Source organism: Tricharina praecox, assembly GCF_024521635.1.
Source record: "Tricharina praecox strain CBS 144465 chromosome Unknown BZA05scaffold_23, whole genome shotgun sequence".
NCBI classification, from domain to species: Eukaryota; Fungi; Ascomycota; class Pezizomycetes; order Pezizales; family Pyronemataceae; genus Tricharina; species Tricharina praecox.
The window spans coordinates 218,016-243,201 of NW_026250425.1; the positions used below are offsets into that span (position 1 = coordinate 218,016).

General features: G+C 53.4%; 7 protein-coding genes across 7 annotated transcripts; 4 read left to right on the forward strand and 3 right to left on the reverse strand.

Moving 5' to 3' along the window:
- Positions 1-2: 2 nt before the first annotated feature.
- On the reverse strand, positions 3-2,766 carry BZA05DRAFT_406332 (glycerol:H+ symporter). Its single transcript, XM_051484499.1, has 5 exons — positions 2,167-2,766; positions 1,441-2,084; positions 1,123-1,281; positions 403-1,066; positions 3-343 (listed from the first exon to the last, which is right to left on the reverse strand). Exons 1-5 carry the CDS (start codon positions 2,456-2,458, stop codon positions 216-218), a joined length of 1,887 nt encoding a protein of 628 aa, XP_051336903.1. The 5' UTR covers positions 2,459-2,766; the 3' UTR covers positions 3-215.
- A 374-nt stretch (positions 2,767-3,140) lies between these two features.
- BZA05DRAFT_406334 (uncharacterized protein) lies at positions 3,141-5,606 on the forward strand. The gene is made up of 5 exons (XM_051484500.1): positions 3,141-3,581; positions 3,641-3,784; positions 3,842-3,934; positions 4,000-4,206; positions 4,255-5,606. The coding sequence occupies exons 1-5, from the start codon at positions 3,345-3,347 to the stop codon at positions 5,296-5,298; spliced, it is 1,725 nt and encodes a 574-aa protein (XP_051336904.1). The 5' UTR covers positions 3,141-3,344; the 3' UTR covers positions 5,299-5,606.
- Positions 5,607-6,577: 971 nt separating this feature from the next.
- Positions 6,578-8,240, reverse strand: BZA05DRAFT_406337 (S-adenosyl-L-methionine-dependent methyltransferase). The gene is made up of 8 exons (XM_051484501.1): positions 8,112-8,240; positions 7,946-8,042; positions 7,700-7,891; positions 7,575-7,623; positions 7,445-7,523; positions 7,316-7,395; positions 6,828-7,250; positions 6,578-6,773 (listed from the first exon to the last, which is right to left on the reverse strand). Exons 1-8 carry the CDS (start codon positions 8,154-8,156, stop codon positions 6,734-6,736), a joined length of 1,005 nt encoding a protein of 334 aa, XP_051336905.1. The 5' UTR covers positions 8,157-8,240; the 3' UTR covers positions 6,578-6,733.
- A 4,986-nt stretch (positions 8,241-13,226) lies between these two features.
- Positions 13,227-14,543, reverse strand: BZA05DRAFT_406342 (uncharacterized protein). The gene is made up of 3 exons (XM_051484502.1): positions 14,467-14,543; positions 13,528-14,406; positions 13,227-13,461 (listed from the first exon to the last, which is right to left on the reverse strand). The coding sequence occupies exons 2-3, from the start codon at positions 14,134-14,136 to the stop codon at positions 13,234-13,236; spliced, it is 837 nt and encodes a 278-aa protein (XP_051336906.1). The 5' UTR covers positions 14,137-14,406; positions 14,467-14,543; the 3' UTR covers positions 13,227-13,233.
- A 1,119-nt stretch (positions 14,544-15,662) lies between these two features.
- BZA05DRAFT_458182 (uncharacterized protein) lies at positions 15,663-16,887 on the forward strand (the record flags this gene model as incomplete). Its single annotated transcript, XM_051487595.1, has 3 exons — positions 15,663-15,937; positions 15,998-16,198; positions 16,289-16,887. The coding sequence occupies 3 exons, from the start codon at positions 15,663-15,665 to the stop codon at positions 16,773-16,775; spliced, it is 963 nt and encodes a 320-aa protein (XP_051336907.1). The 3' UTR covers positions 16,776-16,887.
- Positions 16,888-20,410: 3,523 nt separating this feature from the next.
- On the forward strand, positions 20,411-21,599 carry BZA05DRAFT_406350 (uncharacterized protein). Its single transcript, XM_051484503.1, has 2 exons — positions 20,411-20,727; positions 20,784-21,599. The coding sequence occupies exon 2, from the start codon at positions 20,866-20,868 to the stop codon at positions 21,358-21,360; it is 495 nt and encodes a 164-aa protein (XP_051336908.1). The 5' UTR covers positions 20,411-20,727; positions 20,784-20,865; the 3' UTR covers positions 21,361-21,599.
- On the forward strand, positions 21,572-22,155 carry BZA05DRAFT_406352 (uncharacterized protein). Its single transcript, XM_051484504.1, has one exon. The coding sequence runs from the start codon at positions 21,749-21,751 to the stop codon at positions 21,929-21,931; it is 183 nt and encodes a 60-aa protein (XP_051336909.1). The 5' UTR covers positions 21,572-21,748; the 3' UTR covers positions 21,932-22,155.
- Positions 22,156-25,186: the final 3,031 nt, after the last annotated feature.

The window sequence follows — 25,186 nt, forward strand, 5'->3', positions numbered from 1 at the left end:
CATGCCAATCCCCGAGATTTCATTACTATTTTACGCTCATCCCATCACCATTAACCCCACAACCGTACCAATGGATATCCAACAAGAAACACCGTAAACCGCGCAAGTAGAATCTATCATCCCTCATAACCCTCATTCCTAAACCATGTACAGAAAAGATAGTAGGTATAGTTGGTATACAAAAAGATAGTAGGTATACAGAAAACAATGACCGATTAACACTTCAGCACCACACCTTTCCTCTTCTCCGCCTCACGGAGCTCAAACATGATATGCACAGCCACGTAGATCGCCACGAGCGCGAGGAGGAGGAAGCCGAAGCCGTGGAAACTCGAGAACATATCTGCCGCAGGAATTCAGTCAGTGGGCGGCGGTCGCTCGGAATAAGGAGTGGGGGCTCACCTTTCATCATATCTTTCAGCCCATCAACGCCAATCGCAAACCCCACCAAGTTGGCGGACATCATCATGAGAATGTTGGCCACACCTCCGAGCGCGCACAGATTTCGGTACAGGACCTCTCGGCCCACGAATTTCTTCGGACTGAAAACCTTGCGCGCTAGGATCTCGGGAACGACAAAGAGCACGACCAACCATCCCCACGCGAGGAGCTTGAAGCTTAGGTCATGCCAAAACGCGACAAATGTGAAAACCGCAACCATGTTGATGATTGGTCTTTGGGCACCGCCGATGGGGATGTAGATGTAACGGACGATCCAGCGGTTGAAGGAGCGGTGCCAGGCGCGCCAGAAGGCGAGCGCCGAGAAGTTGTTGCTCATGCAACGGAGCATGTTCTCGGGTGGGTCTACGCCGTCGACGAGTGCCCACAGCCGGAAGAACCGCCACGGGATTAGGAGCTTGAGCCAGATTATGTGCAGGTTAAAGTAGCCGATCATGGCGAGCTGCGCCGGGGTGTCGTTTGCCCAGCTGCCGCGGGATGCAGTCTTGGAGATCGCGACGACGTAGAGGTAGTGAAGGACCACTTCCATACTGAGGATGGCGAAGGCGAGGCGCACGGCGTAGAGGAGGCTGCGCCGGACGGTAAGCGTCGGAGTCGAGTATTTTTGCTGTAATGAGTCCAGTTAGCAGCCGGAACCATGGTGTCAGCGAACAGATAACACACCTGGTGGATAAAGTCGTTGAACGTCAAGATTGGGCCAGCGAGATACAGCGGCGTATAGAGGATGTACGCGAGGTAGTTCAACAAGCTGTAATCCTCTGGCCTGGCAGGAGTCTCGATGCGATCACGCTCATCCACGTGGGCAGGATCCGCATGCTTTTTCTTTAATTCCGCGTTCAACATCAGCCGCTCTTCATCGCCCGAGTCATCCACCGCTTCATCGTCGTTTTCCCCGTTTGCGCGCTCAGGATCGGTTCTCTCTCCGCCTTCTCCCTCCCCCTCCGCCGCGGAATGATGTTGAGCTGTTGCCAGACGACCTACCTCGATAACACTTCCCGCCTCCCTTTCGGCGCCCTCATCTCGTCGTACCGCCGCCCAGTAGTGGTCCATGTTATAGGAGATCAACCGCAATACTGTGATGTTGAATGACACTTCCCACCGGCTCAGAATCCCGCCGCCCATGAAATGGTCCATCCAATAACCCACCCCCTCGCCTTCTCCGGCAATCAAGAAGGGTAGGATCTCGCGGAATCTGTAACCCTTGAAGTACTCATTCGCGAACAAGACGCCGATGTTGAAGACCCACGTAAAGAGCGGAACCAGTCTCGACGACGGATGAAAGTACGAGATAGAAAAATTCAGCAGCAGGATGACCAGGATCTTGATGACGCTGAGCGAGTGCAACCCCGTGAGAAAGATCAGCGCGAAGAGGATATCGAACAACTTCCGGCGCGTCAAGTTGTGGTTCGGACGGTAGGAGGAGTTCTGCGGCGGTGCCGGGAAAGCCCTACTATACACGAAATTGAAGATGCGACGGAGCACAAAGTGTAGCGCTAGCAAGGAGAACAAGACAGGTATATTGTTACGAAAGCTGGCATACTGCTGGTCCGAGTTGTCGACCATCCTGCCGGGAATCCAGCCCGGCGACAGCAGGTGTTTGTATTTGGAGAAATTCGGATGCGATTCTAACTCTCCATTAGCGACCATTCCACCGAAACCGGGACGGTTCATCCCTCGGGTCCGATTGCGCGCGCGCCATGTGCATACCTTTGCTCACATCGTGCGCTTTCTTGAACATCATCGGCACCAACGTCGCAAACACGAAGTAGTAGGCGAAGAACTCGGGCGACTTCCATTTCGACGGCTCCGTATCATCTTTCTTCCAGCCCTGCGGGCTTTGCGGTGTTGTGACTGGTGCGGATGACCCCGAATGGGAAGGGCCAGATATGGACGGCAATCGGCGGTTCTTCGGGGGTGATGACGAGCGCAGTTCGGCGGTGATGCGGTAGTCCAACACGTCCAGGGAGAACACCGATCGTAACAGTGATATTGGCCCCATCACTTCTCAGGATGGGGGATGTAAAGGACAGAACAGGAGTCGGTGGGTCGACCAAGGGAGTGTGTGCGGTTGCTCCGGCCGGTTGTCGGTGGAGGAGAACGAACCGAGGAGGTTGAGTCTAGTTTATCGCAGTGCGCAACCCCGGATCTCCAGAAGAAAGGAGATTAGATCAAGGATGTGGTCGGACGTGTTTTTTCCGCAGCGGAGATAGCAACGGTCGTGAGGATTGTTAAAGAGAACTTAGGTCGGAGTATCGAGGAGATGGAGATGGCCACATCTGTCTACTCAAGACAAGCCGAGGTGGTTGTAGGCACAGGATCTCTCTGTCATCCAGAGGGCTCAACAATTCCTCGTGTAGGCAACTCGGCACGCGTGCATCAACCAAAAGCAATTATTAGCCTTGAACACTCATCCGTCCAACTGCCAAGTGTCCCCTTTTTGCTTTGATTGGAAAGAGAGCGCTCTGAGGAACCGATTTGTAGAGTATTGTGCATCCAGAGGATGACATAATAGATACATCTTAAAGTGAGTACCCGAGTATCCAGGGCTCGGAGTGTGAAGATTCCGAGAATATTAATTTGGCCGACGGTTAGCCCCTCACGTTTGATCGTTGTTCGGCTTCACAAGATTGTTGTGAAATTGCAGATCATGTACCAAGCCCCCTGACTTCGGCTCGATAAATTTATCCGATGGGGAAGCAGACTCAGATTAGTCATCGGCAACTCCCGTGTTTGCAACGTGATCGAGTAACTATCGCGTTGCCAGTCGCGTCACCCCACAGTAATCCCTTCCTCTTTGTCGAAATCCCCACCTTCGTGATCTTCGTGGCGACACGACCCCTCTATCGCCACCAATACCCAAGGTCATTCATCGAAAAAGTCAGCGCATGCCGGGTTCGGTAGGCAGACATAGCCATACAACCGCAGACATGGTGAAGCGCAATCCTCCACCACGCTCTGCTGTTTGGCCCCCGGAGCGCCAACCATTCGGCTTACCCAATCGACCGGAACCAGTCAATCGAACGGAACCAACCAGCCGAGCTCCACCGGTCTTTTCCCGTCCGGACGGGTGTTGTCGGTGGATTGGGTGCCGTAAGACGCCCCAAACTCCAGCCTCGCTACGTGTAAGAATGTTTTTGTGGAGAATTGCGATTTACATCAGCTAAATGGGCCGCAACGACAGGAACATCTGGTGACGCACATACCGAGAGTAGAGTTCCCGTTCAACTGTGAATGGGAAGCCTGCGGAAAGCCGCTTTCCTCCCGGGACGAGGGAGTCAATCATCTGATCCGTTGGCACCTCCAATACGACGGGAGGCTAGATGCGGTATACCCTACCCCTTCTATCCCGCGTGGGACCGCAACTGAAGTCTCCCAACGATAGCTTCCGGTTAGAAAGTTGGTGCCATCTTCAAGGCCGTGTCGGTGGCATGGGTGTGAATACCGTGTTTCTAAGGATGCCGTGGTGAATATGGCTGTAAGTTCCCTCTTCTACCGCGTGCAAACGAGCCAACTGTCGACTGAATCTACGATGCTTCGCAGAAACACGCTGTGTCTGCGCACGTCAATAGGAGAAGCCAGCCCAATGTTTCACGGGCGTGTGAGTGGGAGGGTTGCGGTGAGATCTTCATCACTGCCCGTCTGCTTGCCGACCATCTCACTGTAATCCACGCGAGATTCTTTGGACCGGCGGTTATTTGTTACTGCGGGGAGCTGATAGGAAAGTCGGCCGTCAAGGCGCATGAAAATGTGAGATCAGCTAGCTCAGGAGCTGTACGAGGCTAACCGTCAGTGTAGTCTTGCGCTGTTCAGAATAACCTGCTGACACCACCTGCGACTACAATCACCATCGAGTCAGACCCCCCATCTACTCGCGCTCAGAAGCGGGACCACAGCGACTCCGAGTACAGCCCACAACCCATTGCAAACGAGCCTCGCAAGATCAAGAACCGCCGCACCACGTTCATCGATCTCTCGCACAACGATCCTCCTGTTGAGATGGAGACGTCTCCCGAGCCACCGGATGAGTCGCCCGACGATGATCAGTCACTACCGGGTCCCAAAGCGAGCCGAGGAAGCCAGAGCGTGGCGTTCCCGACGCTGGAGCAACAGCAGAGAATGGACGAGGAGATGATGCGCAAGCGTGCCGAGGAGAGGGGAAAGCGTCGCTTGGAGTACAAGCAGCAGAAGGAACAGCAACAGGAGCCGAAGACGCAAGACCTTCATGCGAGTCCGCATCGCGATCAGCACCATCAAGAGACACCGAAGACGCTGGACCCCCGTCTCACCCCACGCACCGGATCCTACGAGACTCCACAGCCGGGTACCCGTCAGACCGACACTTCAAAACTGAAACGGGCTCAAGACGCCATGCGATTGCTCGTTGAGTCTTTCCACAATCCGGAACACCAGCCGAAATCCATAGAGGCGGATATGGTGTCGGGATCCCGCCACAGGCAGCCCGACCAGCCCTCCAACCCCGACCAGGACTCGGCGCTCACCGCTCCCACCAGCGGCGCCCCGGCCGACACCCCCCAGTCCGACGACCCCCTCGCAGGTACCGACGAACAGCAAAATGCCGTCGGCCGCGTCATCGCGCTCGCGGACAAGCTCCAGGGCCTCTCCGACACCATCCGCGCGGCAGTGCAAGTCCTCCCGGCTAGCTACATCGAAGGCCTGAACTACGAGCTCGGCAACGACTGGGCGGTCGACGAGATGAGGACCATGGTCGAGGGTGTCATCAAGGTCTACGGATACGGCGGAAACCGTGGATGGACCGCGGGAGACGAGCACCCGCAGTGGAACACTTCCACTAGACAGCAGCAGCAGCAGCAGGAATAGAGGTTTGGAGTTGTGCGGTGCGCGGTGCTTTTGTGCTGCTGCCCTCCAAAATGGCGCGGGCGATGGAGTTTGGTTTCGGTCTCGGTCTGGCTTTTTCTTGTTTTTGTGGGGGAGGGGGTGGCGTTGCGTGCTGTGCTGTATTTCTTCTTGCCCCATGGCTGCTTGACTGCTAGAGTTGCATACTTTTTCTCGACCAACCGCTTTACCTGCATACAGAGATTCTTTTACTTTTGCTTTTGCTATACCTTACTTGACCCTACATACTCGATAGGTACTTGATACTGTTAGGGCCCGTTTGGATGGCCTCAGTTTTCAGTTCCGGTCTTAGAGCGAAATTCAGTTCCCCGACGGGACACCGAATTCTGTCCAGTTTCAGTTTCCGGAGAACTGTGAGGCGAACAGAGTGTTTGGCAGTTCTCAGATTACTCGGCCATAAGTCTGAATAATAGGCTTCTCCAGAACTTTAATAGTGGACACATTGTGGCCCCGTTTTTTTTTCTCTTCCCCGTAAAGGGGGTCCATGGTTGAAGTTAAAATGCGATAGTGAGTGGCGGCAAAGAAATGACCTCTCGAGGTCAGTACCAGTTTCGTTGCTGGAGCCGCACAGTTTCAGTTTTTTTTTAAGGATTTTGTGTCATCCAAACGGGCCCTTAATCATCTGGGCCTTCTAGTGTACTTAACTATTCTTGCTGAAATGTATGGTTGCACAATGACATCAAGGTTACTGGCAACGAGTGACCCATATGTTGATGCCCAAGGGCCATAAGCTTCGGCCCGCAGTGAGCAAGGTGAGGTCCGTTCGGCCATCTGAAGCGAGACTCGCCGAGAGGATGGTACAAGTGGCGGTTGATAGGTGGCCGTGGCTTCCTTCTTCCCATCCTCCTTGCCGTAGCTGCTACGGGTATTCCACTTCCTTTCACGCAGCTCCTTCTTCTTCTGATCTTACCACTTTCTTTGGCACCAGGTATGCATACGACCAGCAAATCAGCTCACGAGTCATAGCAGCAAACACGGGATCACCAATTCACGGGACATCACCGAATATTCCAGCACAAAGCTCAAGAACCAAGCAGTCAATCAAAAAACACGGCAATAGGTACCTAAGTGTAGGTATAGCGGCCAATCAACGGGGCAGCACAAGTGTGACCCCGAGTCCCGACTCCCGAGTCCGGATCAACCAAGTGAAGTTTTTCAATTTTGCTTTCGGGCTGGATGAGCAGAAATAGTAGTTAAAGATGGACACCGATGTGCATGTGAGTCACTGAGGGCCCGTGGGTTTGCTCGAAGCAAGAAAATGATTGCTTGTATGTATGTATGTAGGCAGCCACCTGGAGATGAGGATCTCCAGTCCATGCCAGTATGTATCATTTGCCCGCCCTCCCCGTCCCCGTCATATGTAACCTCCCTCCCTCCCAGTACCAGCCATCATTCCTACCTATTCCTTCTCCGTCGGCTTCTGTCCATGGACAACATAGCTGTTTATTACCCATCAGCCTCGCCCCATCCAACGCGAGGAGTAGACGACTTACAAGTATGTATAAATATGATTATTCTTATTCATGACCGCCGCGGTCGCGCGTTTACAGACCATATCCGCCTCTTCTGGATCCATTCCCAGTACCCTCGTAAAGACGGCCATGCCATAGGCATGAAACCCGGTGGGAGCACTCAACAGGGCCACAGCGCCCACCTGCTTCAGTTTCTTATCGTGCGCCCACGGCGCGAGCGGCTGCTTGCACGTGAAGATGTCGATGTCGACGAACCCGGCGTCCTCGAGATTGGCGCGCAGCGACTCGCCGGTCGCGGACGCTACTCGCCCCATCTTCCGTAGCCCGGAATCGAGGAGTGATAGGAAGACTTTCACGCCGTTGTCCGGCGACATGCTCCCATCATCGCTGTGCGCTACCCCGCCGAGCTCGGCGAGCTCGATGTACCCGCCGGGAATGGTGCAGCTAGGGTGGGTGGTTTTAGCGCGCTGGGAGGGGGAGGGAGAGGATGAGCTGAGCAAGATACGTACCGGTACGCTTCCGAAAGCACTTTCTCCCACTTCGTGACTGCTTGGGACAGGTTGCGGATGTGGATGAAATCGAAGTAGTCCTGAGGGGTTAGACTCTGGGGGGAATTGCAGAACGGGGAAGGTGCATACCGGACGGAACGTCCAGTCCAGCTCTGCGTCGTCGAGTTCGAAGCGGCAGTTGGGCGGGACCCAGCCGGGTTGGATTGGACTGGTGGCGGTCAGTGTGATGGTAAGATTGTTGGGGGGAAGAGTGTCGTACCTAAGATCGACGCCGATAACTTCCGCGGACGGGTATTTATCTGCCATATCTGCCATGTAACTCGCATCAGCTTGCGTCGTTGACAGAGGAGCCTTTTCCCCGTCCGTTCGTATGTAGTTACTTACCGATAGCCCAAATCCCGGTCCCAGTGCCAACATCCAAGATACGATTCGGCGACTTCCCGATGGGAGCCCTGTGCAGCTTTCTATCCAGCAGGATGAGGAAGACCTCGTGGTGGACGTCGAGGCGGTCCTGCTCCGTCTCGTCCGTCGGCAGCGGGTTCTTGTCGGCGCCGAAGTAGGTGTGATAGCGCCGGCCTTCACTCATCACATCAGCAACTCGGAGTTAGTAGATATGTGGGGTGCGGCTACCGTTCTCGAAGGCGTACTCGCGGATCGAGTTCGTCAGGCTCGCCGTGCTCGTGTCGTAGCCGGATGTGGCATAGTCTTCATCACTGGGGTGCTCCAGCTATGGAGGTGGTGGGCGGCGGGTTAGTGGGCCTAGCCACTAACAAGGCGTACACATGGAAGAACGTACTACGGCTGGGTCGACGGTGATCGCTGCTTGTGCTGAGCTAGACATTGTCGAGACGAGTACAGTAGACGCGGAGATGGGTAGATGGGTAGATTACCGGTGGGCTGGTAGGCGGTATATCGGCGGTATATAGGCGGTATATCGGCGGTATATAGGCGGTATATCGGCGGTATATAGGCGGTATGCGATGAGCGGTAGTTAGGCTGTATGTAGGCGTCAGGCGGTAGATAGTATATGGTAGTAGCGAGCCCAGTCCAGAGCGCAGCTATATACGACGGGACCACCGTACTTAACTTAACCATCCAACCCACTGCCAGTGACCACAGACAGACCACGGAGATCCGGGAGGCACATCATTCCACATTCCACACTCGCTACCCCGCTCTGCAGTCAAGTTTGTCGCAGGCCCGACGGCGGCGGATATCCCCGCACAACTACTCAGTACATGCCTCGATCAGAAGCCTACAGCACCCGAGTTTGTTTTTGAGAAAAGCCTCCTACGCTGTTGCGTGGGGGCGGGCTTGCCCTTATCCACATCTGGTGCGCCGAGGATTACGAGCATGGGGTGCGCACGTCGTCGTGACGATGGACCATGGGTTCACTAGAGGCTTTGACTTGACTATGTTGTTTGGTGACTTCCTAAATACCGGTACTCATCGCGGAACGCATTGACTGCCTGCCTGCACGGCATGCTCTATATATCGGCGCTGCTATTCGTCGGCCTGTGTAGGCGGGTATATGTGCCTATGCCTATGCCTATATGCAAGCAAACATTGGCTCCCCGCTCGCCGCCCGCTCGCGATGCAATGCAAATGCACCCGCGCCGTGGAAAGATTTCGGGTACATACCACGGTAGTCGTGTGTACTATACTCTATGCATCATTCTTCTGGGCTTCTGGGTGAAACAACTCCCGGCCGGCGCACGCAACATTCCAGTCATCAGTGCAAGCTCGTTTTCTTGTCTCAAGGTTGGTTCAAGGTTTGTGGCTCGTCGAAGCCGATGCACACAGGGATTTATCATTTGGCTACCTTATGTACTCGGGTGTAAGGGTAAGTGCTGCTTCACCAGTTTGCCCCCCATACAGCTTAGCGTTTTTCCCATACAACTTAGTCACAACCACTCACTTATCTTATTGTATCCGGCTTAGTGCGCTCCTACTATAGCCTAGTGGTTATTTGCGCTTATAATTCGTAATGGTGGTGAGGCACCACTTATTGGCAGCTCCTGGTACTCCATGCTAGGCTGGAGGTGGTAGCGGCTGCAGCAGCCGGCTGCAGCTACTCTACTCTGCTCTAATTCGAGCACGGATCTGGGGTTAGTTAGCACGAGGCGAGGCGAGAGCTGGGCGGCGGCGGGCGCCCTGGAGGCGGGAGATCTGGCGGAGTGAAAGCACGGGAGGGCGTCGTCGGTTGCCAATTACTTACCCAGAGGTCTCGTCAACGCTGAGCGAGATACCGTACACACGGTAACAGATGATACCAATCAGACACCTCACAGATCATTCCAACGACAAGCAATACGCTACTCTAGTGAGTGCTCCATACCCACTAACTATAGCCGCCGGCCCGCAGTCTGCGCCACGTGCGGCTAGTAACGCCGCATGCACGATACGGTACGTCGGTACCTATCAGATACTCAGGATACGGTATGTGTGGTGGGAGACCATGCCGCTGGTCCTTTCGGGCTGGACTCTGGAGACTTTCTATGTACATAATCGCCAGTTTGGCCGTCAACCGGGTGGATGCGATTCGATTCGCAGATCATGGGTTCATGGGTCGAGTGGATTCACCCCCACCGCTCGTGGGCTCCGCGGACGGTGAGGGACGGCGAAAGACTCCGAACTTCACCTCGCAAATAATGATGGAGCTGCGACGAAAGACGCGCAGACTCGACCCGCCGAGCTTGTTTACTTACCGGAGACTGGAGTAACTTTCGCTCGGTTGCGCGGGTACTCTGGTTATCTCGTCTCCGAGTCCCGACCGTCCATGCTGGTCTTCCCACGCCGCTCCAAAGATTCAAAGCCCGGTTGTGCGCGAAACGCGTACAAAATCCCACAGAGTCGAGATCCAACAGGATTCCAGGCCATACTAGTTGGCGAACCGTCGACAGCGAAGGAGCCTCTGCGAGTCGCCGGAAGAGACTGCGTCGAGCATCGAATCGGGATTCGGGCAAGCCATCGAGCAGCCACCTTTGCTACCTACCCTTGTAAAAAAAGGGGGGTATTTTTAACGGTGGAGCGACTGTTGTGCCATTATTTTTTCAAACCCGTAGGAAAAGGAAATACCACATCGTGATAGGTAGTTGAGAATCTCACACATGTCAAATTATTAACCTATAGAAGCCACCCAAAACATTGTACAGTCCGTGTTGGATACACAGACGTGTTGCAAGTTTTTAACGGAGGGAGTGGATATACAGTTCACAGGCTTTCCCGTGAAAATTGTAAGCCGTAGTACAAGTGATCCTGTTTATAGACAGCGAAATGGCCAGCAATTCCCTATGTGGTTAAAATAAAGCGTTTAAGTGCATTAAGGCTCCGTTCATCTCGCCATTATCTCATTATCTGGCTATGCCAAGCACGTAGCGCGACATAATGCTTTTAGCATTATCTCGCATTATGTCGTTTCGGCGCCCAGACTTCTGAGGCAACGCCACATCTACTGCTGCTACTACATAGAAGCTAGCCGGTAAGAGTATTTGAAGGGGAGCGAGCGGAGGTGAACCATTATGTAACAGGATCCTGGAGCCTCAAATGCGATGAAAAAAATTTCCACTGGGAATCTCGCGGATTTACTCAGTCATTCCTGCTCGGTGACTGGAGTTATTCCTGTTCATTGCCTAGAGCCATTCCTCCCATTACTAGAGTCATTCTTTCAATGACTCTAACTGTATGAGTTGATTGACTCTGGCAACGCTTCCCGGATGACGCGTGTAATAAAAATCATTGCTTCCATAGTCTTTAGCTTCTAGAAGTTGCAAATTCTTCCGAAGAATCAAGTTTCCTGCCGAGGCAGGAGTTTTTGCTGTTCTAGTTGTTGAAATATCTGTACTCTCGTTGATTTTCGCGTCATGGTGGTGATGATGGTAGTGGTTGAGGTTGTCGATGGAGACTCCCCGCTTTTTTTTTTGTGTGGCGCAGCCCTACTTGACATAATAGCGAGATAATGGGTTGAGGTGAACACTTGCCACCTCAAATTATTAGTGAAATAATGGTTATCAACTTTGTGTGGTAGCAGGATGAGATAATTGTGAGATGAACGGAGCCTAAAACGTTGCAGCATCGTTTTCTTGGCATTTTTGGACTGTTGACGAGCAGCAGTATAACGTTTGATTATCAGGACGATGACGCTTAGCGTTGAAACTGTGCTCTTTTTCTCGCTTATATATGCAGCATTTTTCACATTGGTCTTGAAGCACTAAGCACATATGGATTTCTATTCTACTAGTACTACCTACGAGGCCAGCGGCCAGTATCCACGGCGGCCAGTATCCAGTATCCATTATCCAGCATCCAGTATCCAGCATCCACGGCGGCCAGTATCCAGTATCCAGTATCCACAGAGGCTGGACAAGCATTACTGCAAGGTGAGCTACCTATAAGAAACATGGGCTATTAGCGAGAGAAGCTATTAGGGAAAGGAGGAGCTGCGGTGAGAGTAGAGTTGCGGCGGAAGTAGCAGTTGCGGCGGGAGGGGGAACTACGGAGGAAGGGGGAATAGCAGTTGCGGCGGTAGGGGAGGAGTAGCGGGGGGGGGGGAGAAGCTGCGGTGGTGGGGGGAGTTGCGGTAGGGGAGTAGTTGCGGTGGGGGAGGAGATGTGGGCGGAGGTGGAGTTGTGGGGGGAGGAGGAGTTGTGGGGGAAGAAGAGGAAGAAGAAAAAGAAGAAGAGGCAGATGGCTAAGAGAGCATACGACCCCGCCATGCCCGCCATGCCCGCCAACGTTGGTGCCCTCTACTAACCACATTCGTCTTCTCCCACCGACAGGAGTCCTCCTTCACTTCCTCCTCTTGCCGACACCTCCTCCCACAGCTCCTTCACACCACCAGGAGATAGGATCGCTGAGTAGGAAGGTGTGGGTATCTATATCGGCATTCAACTTCATCAAAACAGCCGGCTCGTGACGATAGCTGCATGTAAGTAAGGTGTAGAGGTTTGCGGGGAGTATTTGCAGCGGAAGAGATGAGATGGCGAGGATGTAAAAGAGATGAGATTGCGATGCTCCGGCTCAGTAGTTCTTTCTGACCTACAGCTAGCTTTGAATGTCTCCCGCTGTTGTACGGTAACGCTGGTTTTATCATCACTTCCGGCTCACATGGGCTGTGTTAAAGTCCGCAAGAATACCGCTGTAATCTCACGGTATTGGTAGAGTCATTTCCCGAACTGACCGGGTCATTCCTAGAGTCATTCCACGGATTGACTAAGTGATTCCTAGAGTCACTTCACCAATTGACTGAGTCATTCCTAGAGTCATCTCGCGGATTGACTCTGTCATTTCTGTTGGACGACTCAAGTCATTTTTCATCCCCACCCCCACCAAACTCCCATTACTCCCTCCCGTGGCAGCTCGCCCATCGCTCCCCCACACCGGAAACAGGAGAAAAATGCCAAGAAAACGCCTAAGTGAGCACTAACCATATATCTCGCACTTGTGTTTTTATATTTCCACCAATTCCTGTTTACTTAAGCGTTAGATCAACGTATGATAAATTCACACATTGTCTGGCTTTTTGCCGGGTTTACAATTTAAAATGGGTGTACTGTCTATCATCATTTTATTTCCGCATTGGTTTTACGTTGCTCATGTTATTCTAGATGCAATAGTTGCGCAATACTGCGAGGCCGCTTGTGAAATCTAATCGCGCAACCATTTCCCCACCCACCGCCCACGTTTCTTTTTTTACAAGGGTGCCTATGATACATAAGCGCCACAAGTAACTATCGACCAGTGATCAGTGGGCAGTGGCCAGTGACCAGTGACCACAGACAACGGACAGCGGACAACGGACAACGGACATCGCGAGCAATGAACGGTGGGTATTGAGGATTCGATTTTCGCCAGGGCCGGAAACAGAGCCAGGGCCAAAGCCGGCAGATCTATCGCTTCGAGGTGCTGGGGTACCTACTCTAATAATCTTGAATCTCGAGACGGGGCAGATATATATAGTACCTACCAGGTATACCTTGCCGGAGAACACGATGCAATAAGCAAACTCGTTCGCTTCTTTTATCGGCCTGGTCGGTACAAAGTAGCAAGCAAAACAAGCTCGAATATGTGACCACTCGGAGAGAGATAGAACTTCGACATATTCTCTCGTCCAGCCTTGCCAGACTACCTATGGCGACCACACGTAACTAACACTCAGCCCACACCGATCCCCATCGAGTGATACACAATGAACACCAGTTGGAACAACTTACTTCCTGCTGTTTCCTTTCCTGTCGTTTTCCATTACTACTCGAGTAGTTCGAGTGCTTTAGCTGAGTAGCTGCCCACAACGCAGCAGCACACTTACTATACTCAGGCGGCCCCTTGGCATGGTGTAGCGGACGCAGTTTGAGAAGAGAGAGGAGAAAAGTGCAGTGCAACGGTTTGCTGACTGTCTCAAGCTGTTTACCGGTCTTGCAGCTGACTTGTACGTAAGCCTTCGGTAATAGTTGTCGATACACATTGATGGATGCAGACACGGACCCTGCGATCGAACGTTCAACGTTCAACGGGTACATACCTACATGCGTCCGTGTATGATGTGTGTACACAGGGCTATAGGCTCGATTTATCTCCGGGTTTTCGGGAGCGCAAGCTTCAATGGCGACCGGTGTTGACGGAAGACTGCTGCGCTGATTCGGGCCTTTGTTACGCACCACGGCGGTCCGATCATAGGAGGCGTCTTCGAGGTCTGCGGAAGTCAACAGCGGGTGAATCCACGGTTCCGATTCGCGAGCACATTTTGAAGAAAGAAAAATTCTAGACTGGTGCCCCATCGGCAGTACTTCCCTTGCAGCCATTCGCCGAACGCATGTATGCATGTATGCGAGGGGCACGGTGGTGTGTGTACTCCTAGATGCAATACCGTTGCAGACTCCAGAGTGGTACGCGACTTCGACGACGAAGAGGCAGTCACGTATCTATCCGCCTCCGTCTCTGTCCGTAATGTTGATCAAGGCTGGACTGCACACTGCGGACTGCGAGCTCCCGTCTTCCCAGGCCGACAGGTATCACACACCGGTTCATCGAAACGGTCGAAACGGCCCTTCGCAGGGAGGGGAGTGGGGAGTGAGGGAGTGAGGAGTGAGGGAGTGAGGAGTGAGGGAGTGAGGAGTGAGGGAGTGAGGAGTGAGGGAGTGAGGAGTGAGGAGTGAGGAGTGAGGAGTGAGGATAGCTGCTCGCAGCCGGCCAATCAGCCTTCAGCCTTCAGCCTTCAGCCTTCAGCCTTTGGGCAGTTTAACTGCACGTTGACGCTGGCCATCATACGAGAAGTTACTGAGTGACGGGAAACCGGATGCCATATGTATAATCCGCTTCTCCAACTTCAGAGACCAATGGTCTTCAGCTGGTAGAGTCGTATGTAGGCTGTATGTAGGCTGCACATATGCGGCTGGATTGCAAATCATCCAACAGACGACCACGTTGTTTGCACTCTCAGTCGTGGGTGTCGTCCGAGCGTTTCCTGCCAGCAGCAAAACCACGCATCAGTATCTGCACTTTACCGGGGGGCTTCCTCGCTTTCTCAGGCTCTGGCGGTTCCGCTGCTGAGACTGGGCTGCGTCCTGCCGTAACTACACACCATAACCACCGCCTGCGAGAACCGGCGGCAGTCAATCGCCTTCTCCACGGTTCAATCGTCTCAACAGTATGTAAAAAACTTCCTCACTTTTTCTCACGGTATCCGTATTTCTGCTGGGTATGCCCTGCCTACCATAACTGCCACCTACCATAACCACCACCTACAGCCTACACACAAAACCCGCCGGCAGTAAAGTGCCTTCTTATTTCCCAAGCTTCAATCGTCTTCCCAGACGGACGGCCAAGCGCAGCACGAGTCAAGACGCATCCAGATTGCTCTGCATCATCAGCAACGGTCTCGGCAAGGATTGCCCTGTCTCCGAGTCGGTGCCTGCATGACGGGCTTCCATGTGTTTCTGCACGGGAACCCATCACTCTATCCGTTCATTCGCATTGGAAACATCATCCTAACCCAACCCCCCCGGCCCGCATAGAGCTATCGCCGCCTGCAGTGCCCCGCCTTTCGTCAATCCCCCCCAGAGTCTGGTCCATCACCAACCTACCAGCGTCTCCTCTCCATTCCTCCCTCCCTTGTCCCTTCCCTCAGCTCCTTTCACGCCGAGTAATCACATTCCTTTTCGTTTGCATTCACCACTCTCCCTTTCCATAAACTGCTTCTCATTCGATACCGCCGCCCAGTGACAGCTGAGAGACACCACATCACCTAGCGCCAGTCATCTATTCTCGTCCGTGACAGCCCTCAATCGCAGTCACCGCCGTCACAGCACGAGCGTAGCACATTCCAGCCTCCATTCACGAGCACCCGAGAATGCCAGAATACTACTGCATTACTCGGTCGTCCCTGTCGCCCGCACCACGCAGCGGCTCGGCCATGGGCCGTCCGGCGCCGCCGATCGGCCCTCCTCCCCCTCGTCGCGCTGCACCGCCTCCACGGGCGATCCGCTGTGACGAGTCGGCTAGCGACGATCGGGACCTGAGAATTCCTCCTCAGTACAAGACGGCCTGTGCTGTGGGATTGGCCCTACAGGCGCTGCTGGACATGCTGGCGCTCCTGGTCGTGTGCTACACCGGAGGCGCTTTCTTGTGAGGCCCACCCCGCCTCGTACATACATGCCGGATCACTCACTGATATCTACCGTCCAGCACGATTCCGGTGGCTGGCTTCTGTATGGCCCTCGATGGAGCCCTTCTGGTTTGGACGATTAAAGCTAGTCCTCTCCCGATCGATGTGCTCATGAAAAATGCACTCTCTGGCGTCGCGTGGTTCATGCTTTGCGTCATCAACGGCGTCATCATCAGCGATACAAAAAACCCGTATTCCTTCATCACCTGCACCTTTATTATGTACGTTACCCCCGTTAGGCTGAAGAAGGCCCTATCACAACTACAGCCGCATCCCTCTTCTCCGTTTCGGTCCCGCTAACATGCGTGCAGGATATACAACCTCTGCTTCTGGCTGTGGACACTCTGGTGGGGCCTGAACGACCGCGGACCGCGCACCATGTTCCCACGGAAGAGTGAGAAGCGCTGCTCCGCCTGCCGTGCGGGCGGCCCCGTCGACAAGCATTCCGGCCCATGTTGCCATTCGAAGGACTGCGAGAGCGGCTTCCCCATGCGGCCGATCGCCCTCCCTCCGCGTGCGCAGCTGTCGGTGCTGCATAGCACCAGCACGAACAACCTCCACGATGGCCCACTCGATAGGAGTCCCGCGGATGAGCCGAGCAAGGGCTACGAAGATGATGCCCTCAATAAGCCAATCGCCAGCTACGACGGGCTTGCCAACCACCCCCCCGGCCATGACGGCTACGTTTCGAGGCCGGACGGTTACACCCCTAGACCCGATAGCTACGTGTCCAGGCTTAGTATGGGTACGAGCTTTGCGAGTACGGGAGAGACCGAGCGCGTCTTGCATCCTGCTTAAGTGGTCATGGAGAGAGGGCTGCCGGCTGTGAGGGGGAAAGCTTGATTGAACCGGTGGTTGCGGTCCTAGTCGATGAATAATGTGTGCGGAGAGCCCGGTACGGTATCCTTACTTTTTTCTCGCTGCCGTGCGTGGGAGGTTCACGGTACGGTATGAGGTGCTTGTTCTTTTTTTCTTCTTTTTTTTCCGTACTCGCGGGGGTTGTGTGGTTTTCTGTTTCGCATTCAAGCCTGTCATTTTATATAAGCACGTTTCAGAAGCTTTGTTTGAAATTGAACATGTCGGGAGGTTTCAACTTTCCGCTTCTCTGCAGCTTTCTTGCGAGTCGATTGTGTTGACTGGAGGCTGGAACTTGGGGGTTGCGGAAACTGTTGGGTGACAGGGCTGCAGACTCCGCGTGTTGCTTGTCGATAGCGACGTCTTTGGTGGTGTTCACTGTTTCCTCTAGGTGTAACACCGCCGTGTGGCCTGTAGTCCGAAAGACGGGGAGTGACGGTGAATGACTCGGATGCAGCATCAGGAGATGGGGATGTGGATACGGTGATGGCGGATGGTGAACGGAGATGAGAAGTGGGAGAAGTGGGAGCGGCAATAGGACTTAATAATGGGATGTAAATGCTCAAACGCTGAAACTCTGAAACGCTGATATAGAGAGAGAGAGAGAACATCAATTCATTGTCGCATGCAGCCTTACTAGACCATGGCGACCACCAACTTCCCAACCTTTGCTGCCAGCTCCGCGGGGTCGAGAGAAAGCTCTACATACCACCACGGCCCGATGCTGCGCCGCTGCCTACCAACCAATTTTTACATAGGAAAATCACACTCATTATCCACACACTCGTTATGCGCACCCTCCGCACACGCAGTACCCCGCCGGGCGAAACGCTGATATACCTACACCGTTTCTTGGAATTCTTGGAACTACGCGAGTGATGGGGTGTGATGAGATGTGGTCACCTGCTAGCCAGGGCGGATTCCAAGCTCACTTGCGGTTGGTTATTCGGGTGGATATTCACCCTGGAAGACGAGGGAAGCCCCAATCTGCATCAGCTCACGCATTCATTCACAGACCGACATGCCATATTCGACACCCACAAGTGCCCAACCATCATCCGTACCGGTACTACGGTGTCGATTCCGCCTAAGCCAGCACATTCGCCCGACTGGCACACAGTCTCCTTCCGTTCTTCTTTTAGCTCTCGGTCATAATTATGGTACAGTACTTGGAAGCTCTACTACAACTACCACCTAGATGATCCACCAAAAATGAGGACAGGTCAAGATCCTCAGCCACAGTAGCCCCATCAGTCACCCCCGTAGCCTGGTGATCTTTGCTAACGACATAGGTAGGTAGTAGGTAGTCGTGCCCTTTCGCGGCATTTAAACCCGGCTATTGTGTCGCACTGCTGTACTGGTGGGTTTCCCGTGTTATGGACAGAGCTACAGGATCTACAGGATCTACAAGAGCGAGTGATGGTAGTGATGATGGTTGTGGGTACAGCACGTGACTAGGTATCTAGTTTACCCAAGTACCGGAGTAAGTACCGGAGTAAGTACCGGAGTACGCACCAACTAAGTACCTATCGAGTCAGGTACTCTTTCTGTAGCCTGAAGGTCCCAAGGTCGGATGGGAAGAAACCCGTGTATCATACGCCGCTAGAATCTTCAATCTCACGGGTTAAATGTGTATATGGTTGAATACCAGGCACCTACCTACCGTAGCCAAGTATCTAAGTGGAGAAGGAAGAAGTAGAGTACTTACCTACATACCTCCAGCAGAAAGGCGTGTTGAGAGTACATACGGCCTAGTTCGTTTATTCAACCATCGAAAATTTAGTAACTACGATTTTCGCCACCGCCGCCGAGTGACAGTCGAGTGAATCTCACCACTTTTCCACCGACCATGTCATACCGGCGCGCAGTCATCTCTACGGCTGTACCGGTACACCGCGGCCGATACCTACCGGTTGACACCGGTAGTGTGTAGTCCGTATATGTACCAACCAAGCAGCCATAGATGCCCATGCTCATGCTCACTCTGGTGAGTCGAGAGATTCAGCCTTTATAATTCCGTGATACTAGCTAACTATCGTTCTTACCTACCTACTCTGTCGTAGTCGAGATTCTAGTCGAGAGCGATTCGAGATCCGATCCGAGTGCGATTTGATGCGGTGACAACTAGTGTGTACTACCATAACTCTGCACACCTCCACTCAACGTTGGGCGCCAGCGCGCGCGACAAGCGAAACCGACCCGCTCCCCTCCGGCTCCAGTTCCAGCCTCCGGTGCCATAAATTGCCATAAATACCCAGCTGACCCCCCTCCCGAGTCCCCCCCTCCCCACCGTCTCCTACTACCTATTCTACGAGCATTCCTCCGTCGCGCCTTTCCCGAATTCTCGCCCACTTATCGGTCGGGTCGTCTCGTCAGCTCGGCTGCAGTGCGGTGCGGTCACTGCGGTGTGGTGGCAGTCATCCAGCGTCCAGTGCCCAGGCCGGTGCCCAGGCCGGTGCCCAGGATGATTGGTTGATTGGTGGGGTTACGCAAGTGCACTGATCGACTGACTGACCGATGCCTGTTTTCTGTTGAGCCCCGGCATACATACGAGCTCAAACCTCGCGACCGCTTCCACTGGTAGATAACTCGCAACTCCTGCACTGCGCGCGCGCGACGGACTTTTCTGTGTTGCTTCTCGAAGGGAATATCGTCTTCTTTTCTGCTGTTCTTGCAGTCTATTGTTTATTCCGTGCGGCGAAGCTTCGACTTCTCGAAGCTTGAAGACCGGTCGCTGCGCGGAGGATCGGAATAAACACCTTCTAGAGACTGGATGTGAGGCGCAGCGACGCAGTGTGGCCTGGGCTACTATAAGTACACAGGGGTACCCGCCAACTGGTTAAATCATGAATGACGGCGCAGTTCGATCGGGGCCTTCCTCCTTCATGGTGCAAGGAGGAACAGGAAGAAGCAGAAGTGGAGGTGGAGGAGTAAGGTGTGGTGACACGTCGTGCCAATAGCTAATCACGACCGACGACGGAGCACATCCATCTATCCATCCATCCATCCAGATCACACCTCGGTCAAGTGGCAACTTGTAAGCCCCGCACTGCGTGAAGAAGATGACATGGCGCCTGGATGGGTGTTGGAACTGGAAAGTTCAGCCTCCGGAGAACGCGACTAGGCATATGTATGTGGGTACATGGGGAGCCACACCGGTGATACATATCCGTCGAGGAGGGAGGGGTGCAACCATCAACACATATTGGTGCGCGGCATTGCACCGGTAGAGTATCTGCAGCCAGTGCGCGAATTTCTGTGGCTGGCTGGCTGGCTTCCCCTGCTGTGTAGTGTATAGAGTACAACACCATATGATATACCTAGGTCCGAAGATCCCGGAATCGATGCCCCGCGGCGCGCCCGGCTGCGACAGGAATTGGCTCGGCGCTGGCGTTGAGCGGAAACTGCGAGTGTATCAGCACAACGAGAGTACCAAGTGCTCTGGAACCCACTGGCGACGGCGGACAAGGTCGGCGACGGCGGACAAGGTCGGCGCAATCGCATGGTTTTGTCGCGCATACTATAAACTGCTAGCGTAGCCACCCTTGCATCCTCAGTCGGCCAATTACCTGCTTCCTCACCACACCCTCTTCACCATCGGTTAATCGTCGCGAAGCATCGTTGAATAAACCCATAAACCTATGCCCCCCAAGCACCTTCTCCTGTTTTCTCTCGCCACCCTCCAACACAACATGGCTCCCGATCTGTCCTGCTAGATGCTCTTTGCTACCTCTTCTCCCTACTAATCTCCTACTGAAAAACAATAAACCCACGACACCCTTTGGAATACTCGTACACGAAAAAATACATCAACACACTCTTCGGTTTGCGCACTCGGATCCCATACCACTCGGCCAGACGAGCTTGGCTATTCACTCCTCTCACTCGCCCTCAGGTCCGTCAGTCAGAGATACCATGGCCCCCCTCGTTCGGACTAACCCCCTACGGCAGCACAATTACTCCTCTCCCCTCACTCGCCTCCACCCGTCCTCAAAACGACAACCAACAAACACCAACAAACAACCCACCCAGCATGTCGGTGGATAGCGGCAACTCGTCGCCCTACAGCGAGATCGCTACCGAGCCTCTGCCCGAAAACGAGCAGTTGCAGATCCACGACTACATGAACCGACGGTCCATCTTCCTTAGCGACTTTGAGCGCTACAATCCGGTGCAGAACATGCAGATGCTCGCGCACCACGTGTTTGAGCTCTCGGAAGGCGTCGGGCGCATGAAGAACGACCTGACCGAGTCGCGCCGGATGGTGGGCTTCGTCTCCGACAACCAGCGCCAGCACGACACGTCCATCAGGCACGTCGGCTCCGATCTCAACGTCGTCCATCACAAGGTCGATACCGTCGGCAACGCCCTCGGTGAAACCCGGGCAGAGCTCAAGAACGATATAGGCGGCCTGCGTGAAGACATCAACAGCCTCAGGTCCGAGATGCACAGCATCCGTCAAGAAACTCAGCAGGGCATCATGGACCTGAAGCAGTTGCTCATGAGTTTGGCTCCTTTGAGGGCATAGGTCAGTGGCTGTCACATCGTGCGGAAACAATCATCGTTCGTGAAGTTGATCACATATCTTCGTTCGCAGCATTGGATCGGCGTTATTTTTATTTTTTGCAGCATTTGACACGGTTCCCCTTTCTTTCGGTGTTTTTGGATTTCGGGGAATTCGATTCGGCAACGCAATCATCCGCTATTATGCACACTTACTCTGATGGGGATTTTACACTATACCATCATCACCATCATCATCACCATCATCATCACCATCATCATCATCATCGACTCGGCGTCTGGGAGTTTGTCCGATACGATTGTGTCTGCTTCGGTCTCTAGTAGCGCAGCACATTGCGGTACAAGTTTTATATCCAACTCCTTCATATCGAGTTCTCCTCCTACTCGTCTTCATGTGCATACTGTTCCGGACTCGTCTGCCGCCGGGTTTGTTTGTCCGTCTTGTCTTTCCGTTTTTCTCTTGTATTTCTATCACTACCTCTCGTTTTGCTTTCTTGTTTTGTTTTGTTGGTGTTTCTGGGCGTTTATCCTTTTCTGTTTTATTTCATTTTCTTCTTCTTCTTTCCCTCAAGTGACCCTCACCCGCAGCGGACAACACGACCAAATATATACAGGGAGGACAGACAGACAGAAAGAAAGAAAGAAAGAGTCGAGACAGAAAGAGGCACATGCTTCTTCATCCGTCCCACGCACACACACGACGACCAGAACAAGCGATAGGTTGTATGCATTTTTTCTTCGTTGGATTCCTTACGGTCGTCAGGTCGGGTCGGGTCGGGGCGGGGCGGGGCGGGGCGGGTCAGGTTGAATTCGAATACCTTACAATATTTGCATCGTGTGTCGTCGAGTGAGATGAAATGGGCTGACCTTTTAGAGCTACATACTACGCTGCGATGGTGTGGCTGTTCGTATCACTCGTTCCTCTGGCCGGCCGGTCGATCGATCGATCTTGATGGGCTTGATCTTGATCTTGCGCCGGCCGTTCGTTCGCTCGTTCGGGCGTCTGTTCGTCTGTTCAGCCGGTTGATCGAGCGCTCCGTGCTCTGCACGGCACAATCGTTCGGCCGTAGCTTTCGCTCGCTCGCTCGCTCGTTCGTTCAGTCGGTCGGTCAGTCGTGCGGCAATGTCTGTCAGCGACCAACCGTCTGTGCCCTTTGTCCGGCGGCTCGATGGTTCGGTGGTTCGGTTCGGTGCGGCGTATGTAGGATCATATCAAGTGACCCGCGCGACACCGAGCCCGACACCGAGCCCGAGATCGAGCCCGAGACCGGAGTTGTCTACATAGGTGCTGTGCGGTGCTGTGATCACCGTCTATAGATAGCTATAGTCGCTTTTTCGTACATATATATAAGAGCCTGAGCGTGATCACCTCCCTCCCCCTTCCATCCTCCCTGCTCCGCCCCGCCCCGCCCCGGCATCCATGCTCTGGCCGTCACTAGTCCAGTCGCTAACATGCTCGTGCCGGAACACATTTATGATATAAACCCGACCGACTGATCGCTCAGTGGTAGATGGTAGATAGATGGCAGATGGTATACGTATCCTTCGCTCGTAGCTCCCCGTTGATGCCATAGCTGGCTGAGGTCACTAACTAAACTATACTGCTGACGACCTTCCTTTCTTCATAATTTTGGATTTCTCGGGGAGAGGACTGCTGGCGAGTGAGAAGTTGTGCTAACCGCAGATCTACGGTTGTTCCTGGGATGTACGGGCCGACGGGTGGATGGTGGATGGTGGATGGTGGATGGTGGATGAGTTTGAGTCTGTGGGTGTAGTGGTGGCTGATGGAAGGCAGACGGTGGCTGATGGAGGGCAGACAGTGGCTGGTGGAGGGCAGACAGTGGACAGTGGACAGTGGCCACGGGGAGGGCAAGCGAGTGATGACATTTCCAATCCAGTCCAGTCCAGTCCAGCAGTGCGCGCGATCGTGGGCGGGCAGGAGCAGGGTCGTGGGCGGGCGGGCGGGTTGTGGCAGGCCTCATCGAGGACTCTCACTGTGCGCATCCCGCGACTTAGCTGGAGACTTGGACTGCTGCTTGTGCTGCTAGAGTACTCCTTCCCATCATATCACATCCGCCGCGGCCCGATACGAGCGGTAATACGGTGGGACGGAAGACGGTACATACATACATGATACATACATACGGAATCATCACCGCCTCCGGAGCCCAATCGATACGCCTCTCGCCACGGTCCACGGACAGCTTTTGAAATTTCAGCCGCAAGTTCATCATCGGTCCTTGGAGTGGTTAAGGGGGGTTGGAACTTAGGGTTGTCATCAGGTTCTGAAGGCTGAAGGCTGAGCGGAATGATGAATCGGAGGTTGTTGCCATTCGGAAACCCCGAGGCCGGCTGGTGCCGATTCGGCAGCGGTGGCTTTTTTCTTGCCATGCCTTGCATCTGAATGATCCCGGTGATCCCATCGATGTGCGCAATGGGTAATGGGCAATGGACATATCGCCAGGAACAGAATCCAGATGGGCAGCTTCCATGCAACGCATCATGATTTATGATTCATTGCACATGCCATTGGACCGTGTCGGCGATGCGTGAGACATCGATTGATCATTGCACTTGATCAACGGATTGCGTACCCGCAATTGGTCACTGGACTGGCGTGAGCGCTCCTGGGTGGATTGCGGACGCCTTTCTACCTAGTTACCTAGTACCAGTACTATACTCCTGGACTATAGGCTCCTGGATAACCGTACGGCTGCAAATTGGTGGATGACGTGCATTGCGTACGGCTGCTTCTGCTTATCGCGGCGGCACTACATCGAGCAAAGCTACATAGCATACAGAATGTCCGCTGTGAAGCTAAAAAGTTACGCGATACCCTCACCAGCCATATGTAGCAATCCTGCAGAAAAAACAGTGCATCTTACACGCCGACGGTCCGACGCAACGAAGACAAGGGAACATGACAGAAAGTGGGGTATATAGAAAAAGAATGCGCGCCGAAATATTGTATGTAGTATTATTATTGAAATAATTTTACAAACTGAGGATCTGCTTGCGTTCATTGTTGTGGAATAGCCAATTTGTCTCCAGGCCAGATGAGTGGTGTTTGCACTTGAGTCATAAAGTTATTGATTCGCTAGTTATGGGCGCACCTAGTGACTTGTCATTAATGGATTGACTCATCACTAAAATGAATTGACTCGTCAATAAAATGGATTGGCCCGCCACTAAGATGGATTGACCTGCCACTAAACACTGAAATACCAACACAAAACGTTACTTCCCGAATCTCAACAGATGTATAACAGAACCCACGAAAAAATCGTTATGAAATCTTGGAAAGCAGCACCGTTACGAGCTTCAGTGCTCCAATAAAATGGAAAAGCATTCTCTTTCTCTCTGTCGAGACTCGAACTCTCGTTGCCCAGTCGACTGCACCCCTGGCAGAGGTAGAGTAGAATAGAGTACATAGTTACTGCTCCAGATCGAAATCGAACCAGCCCACTGCTTCTTTCAGTTTCCTCACTTCTCATGACACGAGTCACGAGTGATCCTTGATGTGATTATCTCTCTCTCTCGCCTTCTACCGTACTCGAGGTATCATCTGATACTATACACATAGGTGTGTAGGTAGGTATGTAAGTACTGAGCGTGAGAGTGAATGCGACGTTGCAGGCCATTGATGAGTGAACGGAGGGTGAATGGAACGTTGCAGACCATTAATGGGTAAACGGGAGAGTGAATGAGACTTTGCAGGCACTCGTGCTGGGTGAGTGAATTTGAGAGTGAATGGGTCGTTGCAGACCATTGATGAGTGGGCGGGAGAGTGAATGGGACGTTGCAGACCATTGGTGAGTGAACGGGAGAGT

Bases quoted from the DNA above. Each gene is read 5' to 3' on its own strand.
- BZA05DRAFT_406352 (XM_051484504.1), top strand. From the start codon at position 21,749: ATGTGCATACTGTTCCGGACTCGTCTGCCGCCGGGTTTGTTTGTCCGT.
- BZA05DRAFT_406350 (XM_051484503.1), top strand. From the start codon at position 20,866: ATGTCGGTGGATAGCGGCAACTCGTCGCCCTACAGCGAGATCGCTACC.
- BZA05DRAFT_406334 (XM_051484500.1), top strand. From the start codon at position 3,345: ATGCCGGGTTCGGTAGGCAGACATAGCCATACAACCGCAGACATGGTG. The intron at 3,785-3,841 runs GTATACCCTACC...TCCCAACGATAG, and splicing joins ACGACGGGAGGCTAGATGCG to CTTCCGGTTAGAAAGTTGGT. The intron at 4,207-4,254 runs GTGAGATCAGCT...CCGTCAGTGTAG, and splicing joins CCGTCAAGGCGCATGAAAAT to TCTTGCGCTGTTCAGAATAA.
- BZA05DRAFT_406332 (XM_051484499.1), bottom strand. From the start codon at position 2,458: ATGGGGCCAATATCACTGTTACGATCGGTGTTCTCCCTGGACGTGTTG. The intron at 2,085-2,166 runs GTATGCACATGG...ATGGAGAGTTAG, and splicing joins AGCGCACGATGTGAGCAAAG to AATCGCATCCGAATTTCTCC. The intron at 1,067-1,122 runs GTGTGTTATCTG...GACTCATTACAG, and splicing joins TCAACGACTTTATCCACCAG to CAAAAATACTCGACTCCGAC.
- BZA05DRAFT_406337 (XM_051484501.1), bottom strand. From the start codon at position 8,156: ATGTCTAGCTCAGCACAAGCAGCGATCACCGTCGACCCAGCCGTA. The intron at 7,892-7,945 runs GTAGCCGCACCC...TGATGAGTGAAG, and splicing joins CGAGTACGCCTTCGAGAACG to GCCGGCGCTATCACACCTAC. The intron at 7,251-7,315 runs GTACGTATCTTG...CACCCACCCTAG, and splicing joins GTGCTTTCGGAAGCGTACCG to CTGCACCATTCCCGGCGGGT.
- BZA05DRAFT_406342 (XM_051484502.1), bottom strand. From the start codon at position 14,136: ATGCATACATGCGTTCGGCGAATGGCTGCAAGGGAAGTACTGCCGATG. The intron at 13,462-13,527 runs GTAAGTTGTTCC...GCTGAGTGTTAG, and splicing joins AGGAAAGGAAACAGCAGGAA to TTACGTGTGGTCGCCATAGG.